The 22,844-nt window shown below is 41.2% G+C and overlaps 1 protein-coding gene across 6 annotated transcripts in view; it reads right to left on the reverse strand.

The window, feature by feature from the left end:
• IPO8 (importin 8) overlaps window positions 1-22,844 on the reverse strand; it is a 39,650-nt gene that overhangs the window by 8,334 nt on the left and 8,472 nt on the right. For 3 of the 6 annotated variants that reach the window (XR_014160794.1, XM_081878837.1, XM_081878841.1), the window contains exons 4-21: window positions 22,464-22,622; window positions 21,732-21,888; window positions 20,565-20,654; window positions 19,437-19,531; window positions 18,249-18,333; window positions 17,242-17,376; window positions 16,664-16,772; window positions 16,084-16,160; window positions 15,445-15,561; window positions 14,345-14,434; window positions 13,639-13,804; window positions 12,530-12,690; window positions 9,289-9,414; window positions 9,027-9,093; window positions 8,242-8,400; window positions 7,588-7,685; window positions 5,882-5,977; window positions 3,515-3,735 (exon numbers count right to left, since the gene is read on the reverse strand). Coding sequence is in view for 5 of the 6 variants with exons in the window: in XM_081878837.1 (XP_081734963.1) it covers window positions 3,515-3,735; window positions 5,882-5,977; window positions 7,588-7,685; window positions 8,242-8,400; window positions 9,027-9,093; window positions 9,289-9,414; window positions 12,530-12,690; window positions 13,639-13,804; window positions 14,345-14,434; window positions 15,445-15,561; window positions 16,084-16,160; window positions 16,664-16,772; window positions 17,242-17,376; window positions 18,249-18,333; window positions 19,437-19,531; window positions 20,565-20,654; window positions 21,732-21,888; window positions 22,464-22,622 (2,208 nt within the window). In the remaining variant the exon portion in view is untranslated. The remainder of the gene's footprint in view (window positions 1-3,514; window positions 3,736-5,881; window positions 5,978-7,587; window positions 7,686-8,241; window positions 8,401-9,026; window positions 9,094-9,288; window positions 9,415-12,529; window positions 12,691-13,638; window positions 13,805-14,344; window positions 14,435-15,444; window positions 15,562-16,083; window positions 16,161-16,663; window positions 16,773-17,241; window positions 17,377-18,248; window positions 18,334-19,436; window positions 19,532-20,564; window positions 20,655-21,731; window positions 21,889-22,463; window positions 22,623-22,844) is intronic. The other 3 variants (XM_081878838.1, XM_081878839.1, XM_081878840.1) reach the window with 3 other exon arrangements.

Here is a 22,844-nt window from a genome sequence, read left to right on the forward strand (position 1 = left end):
GGAGGAGACCAGCAGTGCCTTATATTCGCCAAGAAGTCGCTGTAGAGCTGGCACTGGAGTACGGATGCTGAGGAGACAGCAGTTCTCATCTCCAAGGAGCTCACCACAACTATTGCTGCCACTGGGGCAGGGGCAGCAGCAGTGGTGCAAAGCATTCCTTCCACCCGAGGCAATCGCCTCACCTTGCCTCATGGGTCAGCCCACCCTGCTCATCATTTAAACATGTTAAATTATTTTACTAAGTGCATACTCTGCCTTGTATCCAAAGGTGTCCAAGGTGGTCCTATCATGTGGCCCCTGACACTAACAAAAGAGACCATTTATGGTTTGAAATAACACAAAATAATACGATTTGAAAAGAACTGAAAAGGCTGTACACACACAAAATGGAATGAAAAAACGTGGCACAGATTTTAGAGTCTTTCCTGGGCATAGAAGTGCTGTTACGTCCCTGTAAAATGGCATAGCCAGTTATTATCCAAAGTTCCCCCCGCCCAAGAATAATAATTTGCAAAGAGTCCGCTGCTAAACAAACACATGCGGTTACTAACGAAGCAGATGCCCTGCCCTCTGGAGAATTATAATGACGTGGGACCAACTATAAATCTGACAGAAAAATTAATCTCAATTGGGCTGAAGAGCACTCTCGTACGGAATGAAAATTGGCAGACGGACCACTGCAAAAAGGAGCAATAAACAGTGAAATATTTGGCGGGGAGAAGGGAGAGGGCGGGGGGAGGGGGAGAAAGATTTTTTTACCTCAAAGACTTGGGATGCTCCTTTTACTGAAAAGTGTTATCAGCATTCAAAGCACGTGCCTCTACCTTAATTTAATGCTGCAACTGGGCTCAACATATTTTTTAAGAAACAAAATTGTTAAGAATATCCTTCAAGTAACTCACAAGAGGATTCACTGCGGAGGGGAAAATATATTTTCAAGACCATGAGGGTAACTCAAAATGGGCCTTTAGTGAGAGGGAGATCACAGAACAGGAACCGAGAGAGCTTCAAGCTTGCAAGGTCTGAATGAGCATAGCATGAAATATTCATGTCTTTGGTCTCCCTTCTTTAGGAGACCTTTCTATAGAGGAAGGATAGGGAACCTGTGGCCCTCCGCCAGATGTGGCTGGACTAGAAAATCCCCATCATCCTTATTTGTATTATTTATTAAATTTATGTCCCACCCAGTCTACCAAAGGGGACAAACACCAAAGCGCTAAAACAATAATATTTAAAATAAAACAGGAACACAGGAATGTGCTTAGACCATGGGTCCATCTAGTTCAGTAATGTTTATGCTGACTGTCAGTGTAGACAGTACTGAGCAAGATGGACCAACAGACTCAGTATAAGTTCTTAGAATCATAGAATTGTGGAGTTGGAAGGGAACACGAGGGTCATCTAGTCCAGCCCCATGCATAGCTTCCTTCCTAAACACAAGGTGGCAGCAGTATAGAATGCAGAAAGTACAAGAGGTTCAAATGCAGAATTAGCCACTGTCTGCATTTGCTAGCTAAGCCAAGGTCTTCTGCTCTTGGATGTTTGTTGAATTCCGGAAAATCTCAGTTTTAAATTTTAAAAAAAGTTTCTAATCTTTATAATGAGATGAAAAATATGATGGCAAAAACTAGGCCCTTAGTGCCAAGTAAGTTGTCCGCTCTTGCCCCTTAGCCTTAGATAAATTGGACATGATGTAACTATCGCCTAAGGGGGAAAGTCTTAGAAGCAAAAAACTGAATGAAGAGTCTTCTGTTTTTTAATTGGCACAACAGGACAAAAAGCCTTTTTATTTTAAAATATATACTAAAGAGTTACATTCTGCCGCTGATGCACCTTTGAAAGCTGGATAGCTCCCCTAACCACAGAATGTAATAAAGCCCTTTTACAACGCACTCACTAGAGCAGTAAATGTCATGTTAAAACTGCATTTATGAGACACTGTAATTCTTTGCAGTTACATAACATCGACTCCAAGACAAGAACGAATATTACAAGATGTCAAGACAGCCACAGTAAATGGCTTCCAGTTCTTGTTACATGTTTCCTCCTCAGCCTTAAAGGACAACTGTCTGTTACTGTGCATCGTAATCGTCCACAGAAAATGACTTCCAAACACAACAAAATTCAGCAACACAACAGATTCAAGTATGATCTGAAATTCCTTATTGTTAAGAAATCTACAGCTCAGTATAAATGTTGCCATGCACAGCTTGTGAAAAATCCCTTACTCACACAGATGCTGCATGTGGGGAGCACAACATTTTAAAACTGACTCTATATACAGCAAATGACTCCTATACACCCATTAAGACAGAATTGGGAGGCACACGCTACATGCCTATGCTTTTTTTGGGGGGGGGTAAAAAATACCATTTGCAAATGGTGAATTGGAGGCTGCTGTTTCACTTTCACTTCAGGGGTGAGATTCAACCCCAAAACTGATTTCAGGATGAGGGAAGGGGACTTATTTGCCACCTTATTCGCAAGTGGTGAATTGGGGTATGGAAGCTGTTTGTTGTGGGCGGGGCGTAATCCAAAATGGTTTTAGAAAGAAGTGGCTTTCAACTATGGGGATGGGACTTCTCTTTTTCTTTAAAAAGCTGCCAATTTTAAAGAACAGTAAAACCTCCACTGCAATTGCCCCCACTGATCATTTCCACAAGATAATTTTACCTTTCTCATTTGGGAGGTTTGCCTGAAATACCCCCCCACCACCACCTATTCAGGCACTATTAGAAGACATTGCAGGGTGTGTGTGATCACCTTTACTATCAGCCAGCAACCAAGCCTGCCTGTATGTCCCCTGGAAAGAACAGCCTGGAATCAAGATGATACCACCAACAGCCAGAGGCTAAAAGCAACTTCCCTCTTCTGCACACATATCCCTAATTGAAACAAAATTTTAAAAAATCCTTCCAGTAGCACCTTAGAGACCAACTAAGTTTGTCATTGGTATGAGCTTTCATGTGCATGCACACTTCTTCAGAAGAAGTGACAAACTTATTTTGTTTCGACTACAGCAGACCAACACGGCTACCTACCTGTAACATATCCCTAATGATAACTGCAATTTGGTATGGATTTTCATTGTAAGCTGCTTTGGGAACCAATCTTAGATATCTATATCTATATATCTATATCTATATCATCTATACCAAGCAAACATAGCACGGCTAGTATTTTTTCTTCTTGCCACTTAGTAATTTCTGCGGATTTCTATGGTTGACGTGGAGTCTTCTTAACATAATGGAGCTAAAGTGTGTGTATAAAACAAAACGATTGGAGGAAATGATGTTATTTTTTAAAAAATAAGCCAAATAGATTTTCTTTGTTGTGAAAAATATATCAGAGTACAATTTGGAGCTGCAGTTGGTGGGGAAGGTCAAGGAAAATCCTCCCTCCACACAGGTTTTGATATTTTCCTGGACCCTCTACGCAAACCAAAATAAAAAGTCGCTTTCCAAGAAGCCCTAAGCTTTTAAAAAAGAAAAAAGAAAAACGACCGGACACCTACCCAAGGAAACAATCTGTATCATTCATCCACTGGTTTATGAACTGTGCAGTGATGGGCTCTGGGTTGTGAGGAAATCTGATGTTCTCTAAAGTGTGCAAAAGGAGATCAGGGTTGTAGTAAAGGGCCGCAATGGCCACCTGGAGACACATGGTGCGGAGCTCGCTGGTTTTAACCCCTCGCGTTAAGCGCTCTAGGACAGCTTCTACAAAGAGCGGGATGCACTGAGGATAGAAAAACAGGAGAGACATGAGGCAGAGGAAGCAAAGGGAAAGTGGAGAAATGAAATATGTTCAGAGAAAGTTCCAGGCATTAAAAGGCTTTAACTTACAATTAGAATTACCTTTCCTTAGAAAAAGGGTCAGGGAACCTGTGGCCCTCCTGATTATGCTGGACCACATTTCCCATCACCTCTGACCATTGATCATGCTGGCTGGGGCTGATGAGAACTGGATCCCAGCAACACCTGGAGGGCCACAGGTTTCCCCATTGCTACCTCACAAGCATGCAACTATACAGCACACAATCCCTTATGTGACTTTGAAGGGGAAATTATGTTATAAAACCATATAATGAGATACTGGCTCTAGAATACTGCTTCCTAAGAATCTCGGCTCTTTCTTTTTAAAGGCCTGTTTTTCAGTCCTGCAATTACTGAAGAAATGGGGACTATGCCTGATGAAATCTCAGAAAGCCAAAGAAACTGCTGAACAAGATTTCCAGTTGTCAGGAAGCAAAGCTTCGCTACCCTATGAAGCTCTTTGTTGTTCCCGGGGGGTATGCAAAATAAGAAAAAATGTGCAACTCTGCTAAATACGCATAATTTATACCGGTCACTTCTCTGAGATAGCTTGTAGCCCATCATATATGAGTCCCACCTAACCACCAGCTGAATGATACCACCAAATACTTGTGTAATGTACAAAGCAGAAGAGCTACTGCCAGAACGTTGGCAATCAATTTTGGAAGCAGAAGGGCAGAGAAGTAGAGGCAATTTTTTATTGAGATATTTTTAAGCACCCGGAGCGCCATCTGGTGGTTAAATTCTCACCACCAGATTGCAACTTCTCAATTTGATAGAACAGGTGTGGGGAACACCCATTGGCCATGCTTGTGGGGGCTGTGGAGTTCAGCTACACCTGGCGGTCAAAGGTATGATCCTTTGATAGATGAAGGGTGCTTTGGAGGGGAAGCCTCCAACCTCCCCCAACCCCTTGTTCAACCTTTTCCTTTATCTGCTTCCCCAGATTTCCTCCTTTTTTCTCTTCTCCTTTGGCATCCCACCATGACCCTACTTCACCCCTCAACATCCCTGCTGTTCTCCTCTTGCCCAATTCTGTCAGCTGCCAACAGGAAAAGGTGGCAATGCACAAGGTTCCCATGCAGCTCACACCCCTTTCACCCTCCCTACCCAGAGCAATGGGCAGCAGGTGGCTGTCTGACTGAAGGAACAGACTGGCAAAAGGGCTGGTGGTGACCTTGAAAAGCCTTTATGGTTTGGGACTGGGATATCTAAAAGACTGCCTGTCAGTTTACATTTTTTGGTACAGAAAGTATTGATCTGATGTGTAGAGATCTTTCCTATTCTAATTAATTCAAGAGGGTTCTGGAAGCCTCTCTGTGTGAAAGAAACAAGCAGAAGGTTCCTGATGTTTGGGAAGCTGAGTACAGCTGGCTTAAACAGGTCCTGTTATCTCTTCCTGTCAAGGTCATGCTGACTAAAATAATAAGGCCAGAAGGGGCCTGGGTTTCACTCTTTTCTATCTCTCTTTCTTCCTGGTGTGGTGCTCTGTATATAGTATGCTTAGTGTTAAGGTTTAGTCTTATTATAAGTTATTGTAAGTTTAAGTTACCTAAGTCTGGTGCAACTGGATTTCTTATGGACAGTGCCAATCCTGAATGTATTGGATTTGTGACCATTATGCTCATTTGCCTTCAGCAGCAGTAAAGCTCTGCTGGATGAAATATTAATGGCCTCTGGTCTATTTTTTGGAATCCTGCAACATGTTTAAATTTTTACTCTGCTAACAGTTGGAATACTGCTCTGGATCAATACTGAGTAGAATTCAAGCTTGCTTACTAAGGCATGCTTGCTTACTAAGGTATTCCGTGGAGGCCCTCTTGGGACTGGAGAAGGGGCCTTCTCAGTGATTGTGTCTAGACTGTGGAATTCCTTGCCAAGGTAGCCGTGTTTTGCCCCATCCGTCATGCTGAATCAAAGTGACACCTAGCCCAGCACTACAGTATAAAAATTACCTAGGCCAAACAGACCATTCCTCCAAGCACAGACTAGACCTATCTCAAGCTAGTTCCATCTAATGATCATCAGCAAAGGAAAAACTGTATGCCACTCTATGATTCTATGATTACCTGGTCAATACCCCTCCCTTTGCACTGCAGAATAATGACCTCTAAGAGCTTGGCTGCATGGCATTCGGCATCTTCTCCTGCATCACCAGTTAATACCTAGCAACAAAACCATGAACAAATTACTGAGAAGACAGTTGACACGAAACATGCCCAAACAGGACATGTTTGCTCAGGGTGTAAATGGAAACTGTTTGGAACCATTCATGTTATATCTGAGAAACATATTTTCCAATACAGTATGACCTCTTATCTGAATAATCAGCAAGGCATCCAACGTAACTGGATAACAAGAGAAGAGCAGACAAAAAACAGAGGTGCTAATCACACGAGCTTACACAGAAATAAGGGATAAAGAATAAATCTGAAAGGTAACGATTTTTAGGTGTTCCCATAATGGGAGTCTTAGTATTGGCACTTTTATTCCTTTCCGGGGAGTTAAGTGGCACTAACTGAAATTGATCCCCAGCCTTCAAAAACAGGGTAGAATCTTGAACATTGTGGTCTAAATCCGTATGTGAATTAAGAGTTCTCAAAACATTATGCTCAACAGGCTCAGTGAGCAAAAAGCAAGAGAGCTCGCATCTGTTATTCTGTTTTCAAGTCTCACTGTCAGATTCATAGAGCTAGAATAGGCCAAAAGGCCTGCACGCAACACACAGCTGTCAATTCCAGCAGACCTACCTCAAGTGTTCAGACCTCGGCATGCTAAAAGCAAAGAGGATGCATGGCAGAGCAAAAAGCTCCATGTTGCTCAAGCAAACTGAGCCAAAGCATGGCCCTCTACTAGAGAAAGGCAATTCTACTAATCCTCTGTGGGACTTTGCCCAGAACAAGCACATTAGGAAGAGCAACCGAAACTGAATATTCAAGAACAGAATAAGTGTTTGTCCTGTTTGCTGGTACAGCTCATGTATTTAAAAGACAAACACATTCACAGTATTCTAGCATATGTTTTTGTGTAGGATATACATCATTTCTAGTTGTAAAGCGGGTGTCTTGCATGCTGATGTGCTATGAACCTAAGTGAAAGAAATAACAGAATTGGAAGAGGATCCAACATATGGTGTGGGCAGAAAAATCCTGTTTTTTTAGAAAGTCATACCATGTCCAAAATCAGTGGGTACAGTGGTGCCTCGCAAGACGAAATTAATCCGTTCCGTGAGGCTCTTCATATAGCGGTTTTTTCGTCTTGCGAAGCAAGCCCATTGACAGCTTAGCGGATTAGCGCTATTAGCGGTTTAGCGGCTTTTAGCCGATCTGCTGATAAGCAGCTTATCAGCGGATCAGCTGATAAGCGGCTTAGGGCTTAGGAAAAGGGGGGGAAAAGGGGAAAAACCCCGCAGGAACTCGCAAAACATTTTCGTCTTGCGAAGCAAGCCCATAGGGAAATTTGTTTTGCAAAGCGCCTCCAAAATGGAAAACCCTTTCGTCTAGCGGGTTTTCTGTCTTGCGAGGCGTTCGTCTTGCGGGGCACCACTGTATAAGTAACTACACTCATCCTGTCAGAGTAACATGCAGGCATGACCCTCAGACCCTGGATTTGAAGTCTGCTGAAGGGAAGCAAGCCAATAATGTATTTTAAATGCGGGTCTAAACAGGACTACTTGTGACCTTTACATTTCACCCAGTGCTACATTTTTCGGTCACTTTTTCATAGTCATTTTTGATACTTAGCTGGTAAAGGTATGAACAATGGCAATACTTACCTTTTTACACATGGTGTAAATTATCTCTAAATTTTTGGGATTTGAGAGTAACGTATCGGTATCGACAGTGACATAGTTGTGCAAGAGAGGCATCATATCTAGACAGAGGCAAGCAAAACAGTTAAGCTTGAGAGCAAAAGTAAGGTTAGCATTGTAAAGTTGTTTTCCTTGTATAGTACATGTTAACAAGCACTATAAACACATACATAACTTAAAGGGAAGAGGGAGAAAAACAAGTTTCTAGTTCCTAGGGCTCCAAAGAAATTCCAGAAGTGTGTTGACAATCCCTGACGCCAGCTGCATGACGGAATAAAATTACGGAAGCAGGAAATGTGCAAATTTACTCAATATGCAGAGTTTATATAGGTCTCAGAAACTGGATTGCCACAGCCCAATTTAAGTGCACACCACTCTGCACAAGGCTATCCCGTGCACATGCAGCTCTGAATCTATAGCACTGAGGAACAATGCAAGCTTGTTTTCACTCAGCTGAGACAAATTGACAATTGATACACTCCATCATAGCTTCCTGAACTACTGCTAGCCAACATAATACTTCAAATCGAGTTACTTGAACAGATCTACTGCTCCAGCCTCTCAGGTTATTATAACATCAGTCAATCCCCTTTCAGAACACACTACAGAGCTCATTACCTGCAAAGTACTCAAAGCAATCCTGTTGAAATACTTCATATAAGACACCCAGAAGCTGCCACATTTGAGGTGAAATAAGATGACACGTCAAGCTGTATGCTAGAGAGAGGATTTCTTCATAGAACTCTGAAAGGGAAACCCCCGCAGATCTGATGAGGTCTGAAAATAAAAGTTTGCAAATCCCACACAAACTGCAAAGATTCACACCATTATCAATCCTTTATACAGCAATTTTAACCAGCAAACATGTTTTGCAATCATGTCTTCCTTGCGGTATACTGACAGCAAGCTTGCCAGTTCACCTGAAGGTGTGACGGTAAGGAATCTATCAACCAGCACTGCATAGACTTGATTCAGGGCTTAAACAAAACTGCACATTTAGTGCAATTTGAACCTAGGCATTACAATACTATCCACCTATTGTGTGCCCCACTGTCAATTCCCCAGGTATGTCTAGAACTGAATTGAATGTTGTTCCATTGGCCTTCCAATTCGCACTACAGAAAGCAATCTATATATCTAATGTGCAACAAAAGTAAATTCACAACAGGTGACTTATTTATGCCTAAACTGAAGTGGATAGCAGAGAAAAAAAGTTGTTAAGGCAGCCTTCACCAATCCAGGCCAAAACATCTGGAGGGCACCTGATTGGCAAAGGCTGGCTGGAATAAGAGGATGTACTATATTCTAATACCTAATTCAAGACTGGCTTTTAGTTCTCTGCAATACAAGCACAAACAAATAATCTGGCAATATTTTCTAGAAGGTCAGCTTTTTAAATTTACCTATTACGTGCTTCTGCAAGACGAGGCCAATGATCTGTAAGCAAATGCTCTCCAACTGTTGAGTTATCTAGAAGAGACAGAGACTGTTTATAGCATGAAAGTAACAACTGGATGCTTTTGTTTAAATGAACAGTTGCCCTAAAACAAAAAGCTAAACTTAAAACTGTTTTAAAATTATGACTGGCTGAAAGCTGTAGGCAAAGTTTTTGGGGGAGAATAGGCCCACAGCGCCACCTGTTGACAAGTGATGGAGAAGGCTCACCTCCTTGTGGTCTTGCACGACAGTAAGGATTGTATCAATTGTGTGAAGAATCCCCATAGCCATGACAGTTTTATCCTCCAGTTCTTCATATTCTTCACTTTGGAGAACTTTCCCAAATATCTCTGCCTAAAGAAATCAAGACACAAAACAATGGAGAAGCAGCCTGCTGATTAGGTCATCCTTGGAGACTATGAATTATTATTATGCATTAAAGCCATCAATGAGCACAGCAACTTGCAGTAAGTCCTGCACTAGCGGTTGGAACACCTGGAAGCCTGGGGAAGAGGGCTTACCATCCTTGCCCTCCACAGCTCTTCCCACTGGCTGTGTTGGCCTCCTATAGTGAGTGAGCCAGCTGTGAACTATCTAGTTCCCAAACTGCATTTTAGCCAGGCTGCTTGGCCCTTGGAATGCTAGACTAGAACTTGTAGTGTAGCCTTCCCTGTGCCTGCCCCCATCCCAAACTTTGAGTTTTCTCTGTACAGTGGTACCTCGGGTTAAGTACTTAATTCGTTCCAGAGGTCTGTTCTTAACCTGAAACTGTTCTTAACCTGAAGCACCACTTTAGCTAATGGGGCCTCCTGCTGCTGCCGGACCGCCAGAGCACGATTTCTGTTCTCATCCTAAAGCAAAGTTCTTAACCTGAAGCACTATTTCTGGGTTAGCGGAGTCTGTAACCTGAAGCGTATGTAACCCGAGGTACCACTGTATATAGATTATTTCTTTGAATAATCTATTGAATAATCTATGTTGAACTTATCCTATTTATCTGATCTTATAAGGTCTTATGTGAATTGATTGACATGTTTTGTAACAAATTATACATATCGTTTCAAATGTTTGGTATACTGATAATAAGCATAGGAAGCTGTCTTATACCAAGTCAGACCAGTAGCCCATCCAGCTCAGTATTGTCTACACTGACTGGCAGCAGCTCTCCAGGGTTGCAGGCAGGGCACTACCTAGAGATGACAGGGATCGAACCCGGGACCTTCAGCATGCAAAGCAGATGCTCTACCACTGAGATACACTGCTTGTTGTGAGGCACTTGGAGTACAATTCACTGTGGAAAAGTGACATATACCTTAACTAAACTAAACTAAACCTTATACAGTGGTACATTGGTTTTCGAACAGCTTAGTTATCGAACAAATCGGCACCCGAACACCACAAACCCGGAAGTGTTCTGGTTTGCGAACATTTTTTGGAAGCCGCGGCTTCCACTTGAGTGCAGGAAGCTCCTGCAGCCAATCGGAAGCCGTGCCTTGGTTTTCAAACAGTTTCGGGAGTTGAATGGACTCCTGGAATGGATTAAGTTCGAGAACCAAGGCACCACTGTAGTGTCCTAGAATGGTTCTTGCTCCAAGCAGCTTACAAAGTAATATTTAGCAATAGAGAGAGAAAAGAGGAGAGGTGGGATGTGAGAAAAGACAATTACAAGTTATTTTGACTGGTGGGCGTGATCTGGAAGGGAACTGAGTTATTGTAATCCACCTAGAGGAGCTGAGGGATATTACAAGTATTGTTGGCTTGGAATCTGAATAGAACTTTTTATCTCCTGGGAAACTGCAGAAATGGAACACTATTTTGTCTACAGAGGTCTACACACTAAAGGAGACAATAGATTTATCTATTAAAGAATGGAAGGGACTTGGCATAATGTTTTGTTCCTGAATAACAGAGCCTCTGCAGAGGAATTAGAAGCTTTTGGAATTAGAACATTTGTGCAGGAGAGCAGGAAAAAAAAAAAGAGGAGGAGAGAGATCAACAAGAACAACAAGAACAACAAGAATTGGATAAAGTTGGAAGTGGGAACATTTGGGACATCCAGATTTGAAAGGTCTAAAGAAATAAAATTGGAGTTTTTACTCCTAAATATAAAAATCTGGATGGAAGAAATGGGCCTTTTTGAGATAGACTCCTTCCAAGATTGGACATTCCAAATTAAAGATGACTGGTAAAGGACTATGGTCTAGATAGATGTGGGAGCTCCAGGAAGACATCAGACGTTGATGAACATTGGGAACGCAACCGGGAAAGGGGGGAGGGAAATTTGGAATCCAAAGGGCGTAAAATTATATTTGATTATTTTAATTATATTTTTTAATTTTATCCTAATTAATTCTATTTGATTATTTTAATCTGTATTGTGTATCAAAGGGGGGAACGCGTGGAAGGGAACAGGTCGATTTTAGGGGATGGGAAAATATTTTTAAAACTGGGCTAATGATAATAAGTTCAAAATCTGGGATAAGAACTTGCTGAATTTATTTGTAAGAATTGGAATACAAGAGGGGGAGGGGAGGGGAAGTCCTGGAAATATGTTATTGAAAATAAGATTTTAAATTCGGATGTTTTGTTTTTTTTTATTTTGTTGTAATTGGAAATTTCTAATAAATATTATTAAAAAATAAATAAATACAGTGGTACCTCAGGTTAAGAACTTAATTCGTTCTGGAAGTCCGTTCTTAACCTGAAACTGTTCTTAACCTGAGGTACCACTTTAGCTAACGGGGCCTCCCGCTGCCGCCGCACGATTTCTGTTCTCATCCTGAAGCAAAGTTCTTAACCTGAGGTACTATTTCTGGGTTAGCGGAGTCTGTAACCTGAAGCATCTGTAATCTGAGGTACCACTGTACTGAGACCTAGTTGCAGTTTTGGATGAAGACGAGGTGTACATGTTAAGCGTAAGACCTGAGCTTCTCCAGGTGTTGTTGGACTCTGACTCCCATCATCCTCAACCATGAGCCCTATTGACTGGAGGTGAAGGGAGACAGAGTCCAACAACACCTGGAGGTTCACAGGTTCTCCACTCTTGATGTATGAACTTAGTTCCACAGACTATAAACCTGCCTGAAATGCATGGAAACAGCTGAGAATGTGAGGTGGGGAAAATAGAGCAATCCAGGTTGAGTGTTTTTGAAAATCAGGATATAATTTTTAAAAACAGTTTAAAAATTTGCATAACAAATGTTTCAATATTTAGGGTTAATGTGTTATGGGAAAAAACACATGGGAAGTTTCCAGGATGTACTGCCTTGTATTGAGTTAAAATGAGAAATGCATTCAATTAATTTTTTCAAGTCGTTTAAAACTTATTTTTATAGACATGCAGAATGGTCTTTACAATGCCAAAGCTGGAAGCTACACATCCATTAATAAATTCTTGATTCCAACAAGATCAACTGGAACCAGAAACATCAGAGGTTTTCCTCTGTATGAGAGCACTGCTATCTCTTACCAGGTGCTGTGTCATTTCAACAGCAATTGTTGCTACTTCCTGACTGTATTCACAAATCAGCTTCTGGATTACATTGGTGAGATCATCGTTCTCAGTCTCCCGAACAACAAGCAGCAGCTCCTGCATAACTGGCCTGATGTAGGGCTTAATGTATTCCTTTGCTAAAAAGGCACACAGAAAAAGATAGAAGGGGTCATTTGCTAAATGAAGATGCAAGGAGCTCTGGATTAGGATTAAACCCCTTAGACAGATAAAATGATAGAAAAATAAAATATAGATATCTATCCGTCTATCTATTTATCATTTTTTCTATCTATTTAACAATGCTTCTTGTTAAATGCATATCTGTCTGCTTTCTATTCCTGAACTATTTCACTGGTGCAGGAAAAAGAGGTATATTGGAAAGCTGAAAAAGGGGGAAAACTAAACAGACCATTGGGGAATTTGCACCTTTTTCCTTGAAGATACACTCAGGTCCACCCTGCTCCCTTTCTCCAAAAAAATTGCATAAGATAGTATATGATGACTTGCTAAAGCAGGGTTCTGTAACATCTGCAGCTATTACACCAATCCTAAACTTCATCTCAGACCTATTTGCATAATTAGCAGTCAAAATACCTGACACTTAAATGAAGGTTCAAAGAATGGGAAATGAATGGCCAATAATGAACTACGTAACAACAGTTACGTAACAACAGTCAGTAACAACCAAAAAGTAGGATGCTTGATAGAACAGCAACAGATGCATGTTATTGGAGCATAGATACTCAATACATGGGTGCACCTTTACAGCAACAATACACAGTAGGGCAAGAACAATGTTTTCATGATTAAAACTCTATTTTAATAGGAAAATCAAATATTTCCAGAGGATGCACCCTTCCTGGCTGGTACATATTCTATATTCTAGTGTCTGTCATTACAGAGAGGAGAATTATCATAATATTCATTTATTTTGACACAAGGAATCTGAAGTTTAGCAACTAGGCATTGGAATTGAACTGGGGATGTTCATGCAGAGTCCATGCAGAGGCAAGAAAGAAAGAAAGAAAGAAAGAAAGAAAGAAAGAAAGAAAGAAAGAAAGAAAGAAAGAAAATCAAAATCAAACCTCGTTCCTGATGGCTTATTAAGGATTGAAGTGCTATGGCAGCTTCCACTTTGACAGGCATCTCTTTGTCATCAATCAGGCTCTTCTTTGTTAGCTCAACAGCATTCCTTAGGTTGAGTTCATTGTGGAATTCCAAAGTACTGAACGAATGAAGAGTCCAACAGGACTACAGCATAAGAGGGAGAAAGCAAAACAAACACTACTGAGTTCTGTGGTTCTCTAAGGAATCTAGTTGTGTGCTGGTAGTTCTCAGCTGATTAGACTTGTACCTCATCTTATGGTTTGAAGAGGCTTACATTAGACAACTAAACGTGTGTGTGTGTGTGCATGCAGCCAACCATGATTAAAGCCACCACCACTACCAACAACAACCGTTAAAATCCTAGGCCAAGTTCCAAAGAGACACTTGTGTATAACTAAGACAGTTTTGCACAGGCAACAGTCCTTTGTGCCACATGAAAATGTTGCTCCAGACAGTTACCCGACCTTCAGGAGAGACACTGAGGCAGCAAGCAAGAATGTCAGCAATAAAAGAGCAAACAAAAAAAGCAAAGAGCAACAATGTGCAAAACAACATCCCCATTGCCATCTCGCCCCATTGCCCCTTGGGAAAGCAAACAAGTTTAAATCAGCTGTAAGATGCTCTCTAAATGATGATAAGAAGAGCAAGTTACCGCAGAATGATACACTTGCTCTGGTCACTTACTCTTGCTCTCAAATACCCCAGGTTCGACATGAACAGTGGAAAGATGTGATTCTGTAGCATCAGCTCCATTTGATCCTTGAAGACACTCTTCTGATGGAATTAACAGTAGCCACAAAAAAGGTTAGTCTCCATTTTAATATGTGACAACATTCAATTATGTCCCAAAATTTAACTCCCCTAGAGGAATTGCACAAATATAAACCAAAATCAGCTTCTAGCTTCAAGTTCACTTCCAGAAAATATTCTGGCATTATATAAGTCCAATAAAATGCAGAAATGCCCAACTGTTAAATATGTTATGCTGTCCAGGCCAATTACAGCCACAGGTAGGAATGTGTCCCTATGAAGGTACATGTATCCAGAAATGCGGACTTGCTATGAATTAAGAGATACTGAACCAGATGGGCCTTTTGTCTGATCCAGCAAGGCTCTTCTCATGTGCTTAAGTAAGACTGCAAAAAGAAGAATATCTTTCTAAGACTAGGTGAAAAACAAAACCTGGGAGTTTTGATATAGACCAGAGATATTGCCTCGTTTGTTAAGAGGCTTCCTTGTAGCTCTCTCCTTTGGTTAGACCTGGCTGTTGATGCACAGGCTAAATCCCTGTCTAGCTTGACTGTCCTCGTGTTCAAGTGCCACTACTGGTTTACGGGCCAATAGCATACCATGGGATTATTTCAAGTTATGTTTTGAGGACCAAAGTGCTCTCTGACACACACCTGCTTTTCAAGATGGCATTTAAATTGATCAGAACAACTAGGATACGTCTGTTTTAATGAACATTCTAGAGATACTTACCATGCCTTACTGTCCACAGATCAATTTCATTTCCATGCATGTCTCTGATGAAATACCTGTGTACAACAGGACTTGCCAGGTAGTCCCAGAATACTAATTAAAACATACTGTACAAATCTTGGTTCATTCCATTTTCATTCATCTCTCTTAGAATCCCTTATCAACTCCTGCTCTACACAGACCTTCTGTCAGAGATATACATGTGCATTCTGATCCCTGCATTAAGGTTTTCATGAATCACATTGAAGACTACATATTTGGTGGCAAAACTACATGTATCTTACAAGTCTTCATCCGCTTACCTTCAGCAAAATCTCTGCTAGAGATCCTATCACATGTAATGCCCCATCTTTTTTCCTAGGGTCAACATTGGGCCCAGTAAGTATCTGATAGCAAAATGCCATCATTTTGGGTAACACCTAAACAGATGGAACAAAACGCAGAAAATTAAGAACTAGAAAGTCAAAAATGCTGGAGTCATTCTGTTTAAACCAAGAAGACACTGGTCGTGGTGCTGTTGATGAATGCTAGATGACCCATGGGGAGTGGGGAGTGGGGAGAGGCCAGACTCAAGATTTGTCTGCCTGACTACTCAGTGCAACGTCAGTCCAGACTGGAGGAATGGGAGGGGTCACTGGAGCCTGAACCAGCTCAGATGGCTGTGGCAAGGATAACAATGGATTTTCAGGCAGGGACATCCTGAGCAACATGGCTAAAAAAGAGGATAAAAATGTAATAAAGAATATATATTTTTTGTTTTTAAAAGGGAGACAAATAGCCTTTAAGCAGGGATAGGAAATATTGGCCCTCCAGATGTTGCTGGATTCCAGTTCCCATCCCCAACAACATCTGGAGGACCACAGGCTTCCCGTCACAGCCAATGAAGAATGGAGGAAGCGGTACAAGCCTTTATAATGTCATAGCGTTTGTATTATAAGTACCTCTTTTCGCTTTTTTGCTGCAGTGTACAGAAGTATCTGAGCAGCTGTTGTAGGGGATGCATAATCTTCAAAGACATCTTTCAAGTTTTCAACAACAACAAAAAGAACAAGAACAGAAAACCACATCAAGTGTTACTGCACAATCTTTAACAAGAACATTTTGACAAATCATTCTGAAATTGACAGAACAAGGACAACCCAACAAGGCTCTTTTTATTTCTTAAATGAGCAATCACTAATGGAAGTAAACAGCTTTCAGCCAATATCCTACTGTCTCTCCCTCATTTTGTGTTTTTAACAGACACCTCACCACAATCATAGTTTATGGGGGCTTAAGCAAACTGTTATTTTGGGATGGAGTGCAATGGACAGGTTAAACAGGGGGATGTCCTACTTTGCCATCTTTTTTGTTTTATCTCCTTTTGTTATATTGCCTAAATACTAACAAAATTACAGGTGCAAACAAACAAAACTTCTCACTGTATACATCTGAATGTATAGTAATCTGTTCAAACATTGGGTGCTACTGGGAAATAATACCATTGATAGCAAGGAAATCTGATGCATAATACATATTTACCATATTTACCAAATTTCATGCGGATGTACTCATAGGGGTCCTCTTGCCAGAGCTCTTCATCCTCATCTTTATAACACATCAGGGAAAAGATTACTTCTTCACACACAGTCTAATAAGAAAAAAAGCAAAGAGAATGTTCAACAGAGCAAAATCGCATTATTAATCATTCAAACACAAGTCCTCACCCCAACAAATCATCATCATGAATCCTGCAACAGTACAGTGTGCTGCATACTGGACCCACCAAATCCAGCAGCTAGTGCAATGATGTCACATCACACACTTTACATTACTAAATGTTATCAGGCAGGGGTGGGAGATAGATACACACACAAAGAGAGAGAGAGAGAGAGCGCCAGCCCACTCCAAATCCTACAGATGGTGTGGAATAAAATACAGATAAATGAAATAAATATGCTATTGACTGGCTATTTCTGTCCAAGTGACTGCATTCCCATTATAGTAATTGCAATGTTAATTATTGTAATTAATTTTTCAAGCTCCAACACTACATGAAAAGCTCTAGCTCAAATCCTCAGTATTTGTGCAGGGACACCAATCACTATTTTTGTATTGACCTGCATATGTGGTTTCATCTGCTTCCAGGTTATACAGTGATTGACCCCTTGGTTCAGATAGTTTAATGTTTGCTGAAGGACACGTGGTGCAACATACTCTTTCTTCCTATATTGGTCCAAGATTTTTAGGAGCACCTAAAGGAAAAACAACATATATCAGGTTGCATTTGAAAATCTGTCCTTAAAATTAGAACATTGTGATTGTTTCCATTACCACCATCATCCCTGAACATGGTAGCCATGGGAAAGATTTGCTGTAACAACATACAACAGGGAGCAGAAACTGGAAGCCCAATGGTCAAATCTGATCATCTGAGGAGGACCTACTGGCCAAAATGGAGGCGAGAGAGGTGCAGGTGGAGGCTTACAATAATAAAAAAAAAATCAGCAGTTCATTTTGAGAAAAGGGGCACCCTAGAAAACTAAGGGCTATAGCTCAGTGATAGAGCAGACGTTTTGTGTGCAGAAGGTCCCAAGCTCAACCAGGGCTGGAAGATAACCCTGTCTGAAACCCTGGAGAGCTGCTGCCTGTCAATCAAGGCAGTGGTCTGACTCAGTGTGAAGCAGATTCCTAACAAGTTCCTGACAAGGGGGATCTAAATATTAGATGGTATGAGGCTTCTACCTAGAGAGCACTAACCATCTGTGATTATCCTAAAATGGCCCTGCGAATAGTTTCACTATGAGTGCCCTCCCCTCTTTACCCAGGTTCCTGGGGTGCATCTGCTATTCCTTCTGTTGTGCAACAGCCAATAACTCAAGCAAGGGAATGAATGCCTTAAAGTGGGGATGGGAAAGCTGTGGTCTTCCAGATGCTGTTGGACTTCATCTTTCATCAGCCCCCGACAGCAAGGCCAATGGCTAGAGATAATGGGATTTGCAGTCCAACAACATCTTAAAGGCCACAAGTTCCCCATCCCTGCGTTAAAGAAATGATACATAAAGGACAAGTGAAAAATTCCTGCTGTGGAACTATCATACTAATAAAATAAATGGCGGATGTTTACCTGTTGGATTCCTACAGCGTAGGTTTTCAAGAAGAACTCAGAAAATTCAAAATATTCTTTTGTTACATTCCCAGGACTGCCATACCTTGAAGAAAGAATCCAAAGCAAGTATATAAACTGAAGGTTAACGTGTACACATGCCACTAAAGTTGGTCATGTATAAAAGAGTGCTCAGAATAATCCTGGACACCAAAGGAAGAAGAAAAGCAGGGAAGCAAAATCTAGGACCATTCAAGGCAACAAGGATGCATACACTCACTGTGACTCCCCTTGGCTAACTACATGCAGGTGTTATACCCCTCCTATAGTAAAAGACAGATTTCACATTAAGCAAACTGGTCTTCTCTTAAGAGCTGAAAGAATGATGTGACAAAGATGTAAAGGTATCACTCTACTAAAGAAGGCCTTCATATCTTGTGACTTGCACTTCTTATGTACGAAGCCAAACACAGTCCACCCACCATGCATTGTGGCTTGCCCGACTTCCTGACTCCAGGCAAGCAGTAAGATGACTAATGGGGCATGGCTTGATTTGGCACGCTCTAGATATATTCAAAATAGCTCTAGTTTGTTTTTGGGTTTTCTGTTATGTAATTTATGTTCTCATTTAACCTTGTGATCTTTGGATGAAGAATGATATACAAATTCGATAAATAGTTGCAAGATGAGAAACAGAAAATGAGCAAAAGAAAATATTCAATGGAGACCTTCAGTAAAATTGGTAAAACTTTTTCAAAAGATGTGAACAAAAGTGTGAAAGAACATACAGAGCTTGTTCAGACACAATGCTAAACCTTGGTTTACTGTTACAGGCACAAGTGACTATGACTCTCTCATACACACCCCCCTCTGGTGCAGCCATAAGAAGTTTGGAAGTTTCTGCTCCTGTTTTAGATTTGTAAGGATACTTTTTTACATTAAATCAGAGCTTTCCAAACTTTTAATGTTGGTGACACACTTTTTAGACATGCCTCACTTCGCGACACAGTAATTCAGTTTTACTAGCAAACCAGAGGTTAAACTAACCCCTTTCTAGCCCCTGGAGGGGTGCAGGGAGTATTCATGCAACACACAAACGTGTCATGACACAGAGTTTGGAAACCTCTGCATTAAATATATAGACAAATGACTGAAGTATAGTGTTGAGAAAAACAGTGTTCAGAAAATCTGCTCTAATTAGCATTTTACCTTTCAAAAAGGCGAGCAACAATCCGCAAGGCCCATTTCTTACATTTCCACCATACTAGTTCTGGCCTATCATCTTCATCAATCTGCAGAGTCTCCTAATGAAAGGAAATAACTATCAGCCAATGTGTACACAAATTAACATTGAACATTAACGAAACTTATATATATATACACACATACACACACACACACACACACACACACCCCACCTAGCACCAAAATTGGCTTTGAAGTGGTTTACATTGTATAAAGACCAGTTAACACAAACATTAAAATATGAAGATTCATAATCAAAAGAGCCCCACTGAACACAGTGATATTTACTTCTGAACAAACATGCTTAGGATAGCACTGTAAAAAGACTGAAAATTACTTCTTTTGAGACTGTTCTCTGAAACCAGCAATACAAAACCCGCAGAATTTGTTACTGAGGCAAATTCCACATGGTTCATACTCTGCAGACTACACAGATTATGCAGGCTGTAGTGTCCACCCCATACCTTTTGATACGTTATGAATTATATCCTGCTTATTTTCTATTCATGGTAAAACTCAATGCAAGATACATAGGATTCGTAACCATCTGCCATCCTGGCACTGACTAGATTCAGACCTGCTTGGCTTCAGCAACGCTGCAGCATCAGGTGCCTTCAGACCTTGCCCTGGCATGTCATAGCATGCACAGAACATCAAGCCAAAACTGTGCATCTTTAAAGCTTGTATAATATATCGTGCAAAACTAACTTGCATATGTCAGGAACCCCACAGCTTGAGTCTCAATCCTCATGGACTAAGGGTAGGTTCTGGCTAAGCTACATCACTGTACATACTTAGGTCTTGGAGCAATCTTCAAGCATGAAAGGGAACGGGCAATATCAGCTTCTACAACTGAGTCAACTGAGCAGTACCTTCTGCCTGCTCCACTCCAGTGCAAGCCCCCAAGCTCCAGTGCTTGCTCCTGTGCTTCTTTCTGCCTCCTTTTTTAAAATACTGGAATACAACTAGAGGATAAGCCTCTAATAACACTGCAAATTGGGGGTGAGGTTAAGTTAATATGCCCCTTAAGCTACACTTCCCCCTTTCCTATTCCCCAAAGGCGTTAGTGTTGCCCAGTAATATAATCCTTACAGGAGGCACACTTCTGTCGATGATAGTCCGGAAAATCTCCATCCACTGAGTCATAGTTTGGTTATTCACCAGCTGAAGTGGCAGTGCATACTGGAATTAAAGAAAGGAAGAAAAAGACGGGGTGGGGCGGGGTGTCACACACAAAGAGTAAAGATATTGCTGTGTTTCCAGACTATATTCTTTGCACTAGAATCCAGAGATTACACCTTGTTTTTATTAAAGAAAACAATTTATTATACTACTGATACAACACCACAACGCAGCTGAATTATTTATTTATTTTTGCTCCAAGGGTAGAACTACCTTTCTTAATGCCCTGGGAGTGTATGTTATGTGATAGTCACCTGGTCATCCATGGGCAGCAATGACTTTCAGGGATTTATTTAAGAGGAGTGCATCAGGAGTTTCACAGAGGAATACAGAAGAAGCATGGGGGGAAGTGTGGAAGTATTGTGATACACAGAAGTAACAGAAAGGGAACGCAGAAAAGGTGTTCTAAGTCAGGGCTGCATATTGCCTCTCCTCATCAGTTTCCCTCCCTGCACAGCAATTAGACTTAGAAAAGAAGGCCCCCATTCATTTGAAGGGAAATCTTGGTTTCTACAACGTCCAGGAAGCCTTCTTAAGTACAGAGAGCTCCCCACTTTACACAGTCAAACTGTTTATGCTTACATAGTTAAGGACTTTCTAAAGAAGACTAAATATGTCAATTCCAGGGGCACTTATAAACGCACAGTAAGCCTGCAACTTACACACCTTGTGCTCATTCAGCTTTATGCACTTGGCAAAAAAAATTCAAAAGGGGGAGGAAATTCAGGAAAAAAGACTTTGGCAATTCCAACTGCCATTACTGTACACCCAATGTGTTTTGACTCTACATGATTTTGGCTTTAGGCACAATCCTCAGAACGTAACCCGCGTGCAAGTTGCAGGCTTATTGTAAGGCGTTACAATCTCTCATTAGCATTTTTTTCTTTTCTGAAATACTGTGAAGTCCAGGCCTAAGACTGTAATCTTAAACATCCAAATTTGTAAGTAAGCAAGCTTGAAGTGAATGAAACACTCTGAAGTATGCCTCTTAAGGGAAATGATGCAGAGGGTCCCCCACCCCCACCCCCACCCCAGAACTCTCTATAATCTGATTGCTTTACGTGCAGAGACTCATACCTGAACAAGTGCATAGAAAATCTTTAAGATCTGTTTCTGAAGGAGCACAGAGTAATGGGAGTTGTCAGGAAGGAGCTGGATTGTCTGCTGCTGAATCCGAGGCAAGAATATCTGCATTGCAGCGATGAGGGGCTCTCTCTCCTCGGCCTTCTTATATCTGCAGAAGTAGCCAGACCCAGAAACAATTAGGGAGCAAACTTTTACACTTGTCCTAATTCTTCTACATTTTAAGGAAAAGATTCAGTATTGCTTGCCATCCTTCCACCCCTGCCTGACCATTTTTATCCATTTTTCAGCACAGCAAATCAGAGACATATGGCGAATATGTTATAATTTACACAGCTGTACAGCATTATCAAGTAATCTGATAATTACTTGAACCTTCATGTTGACTCACATATTGCACACAGCAATCAAGCTCCATCTACTTTCATCTGGAAAAAAGGATGAGTCTCTCTTCTCATGTTACTCACTCTGCCCTAACCTTGATGAATGCAAGGACTGCTTCCCATTTGCTAGAGCTGCCTTCTCCTGAGCACATGGGTGGACTCCTGTCTTTCTCCCTCCCCACACATACATTCTACTTTGAGAATTGAGAAGCTATTTCTCCAAGGAACCAGTCAAGGCAAAAGGAGGGGTACATGCATGTATTTGGAGGTGCTCTCCAGACACTGCCATCTGTATGAGCAAGGCTACTGGGCAAGGGGCTTTCCCAGAAGAAGATCCACTTACTCATAGGTCTTCACGAGTTGGTACAGGCACAGCAGACTTCCAAGCCAGCTCCCACTATTGGGAGACTGCAAGTAATAGCCTATTTTGTCCACCACTGCAGTCCAGTGACCTGGGAAGTCATGCTTGATAATAGTGCGGAGGCACATTGTCAGCTGGGCCCTGAAAGGTTGGGGAAGAAGAAGAGAGTGTCAGCAAGTCACACGTTCTGGTAAACAGTTTGAGAAGCAAATTCTTTAAGCATATCAGAAACCCAGAGAAAACTTTCTCCTGTAATAAATGCTATCAGACAATCCTCCACAAAAGGAGAGTATCAGAAACCTTTCAAAAGACAAAGACAGGATGAGGGGATATATGTGAAATCACATTCAGTGTAACTATGGG

Source organism: Podarcis erhardii, assembly GCF_964252035.2.
Source record: "Podarcis erhardii genome assembly, chromosome: 10".
Lineage (NCBI taxonomy): Eukaryota > Metazoa > Chordata > Lepidosauria > Squamata > Lacertidae > Podarcis > Podarcis erhardii.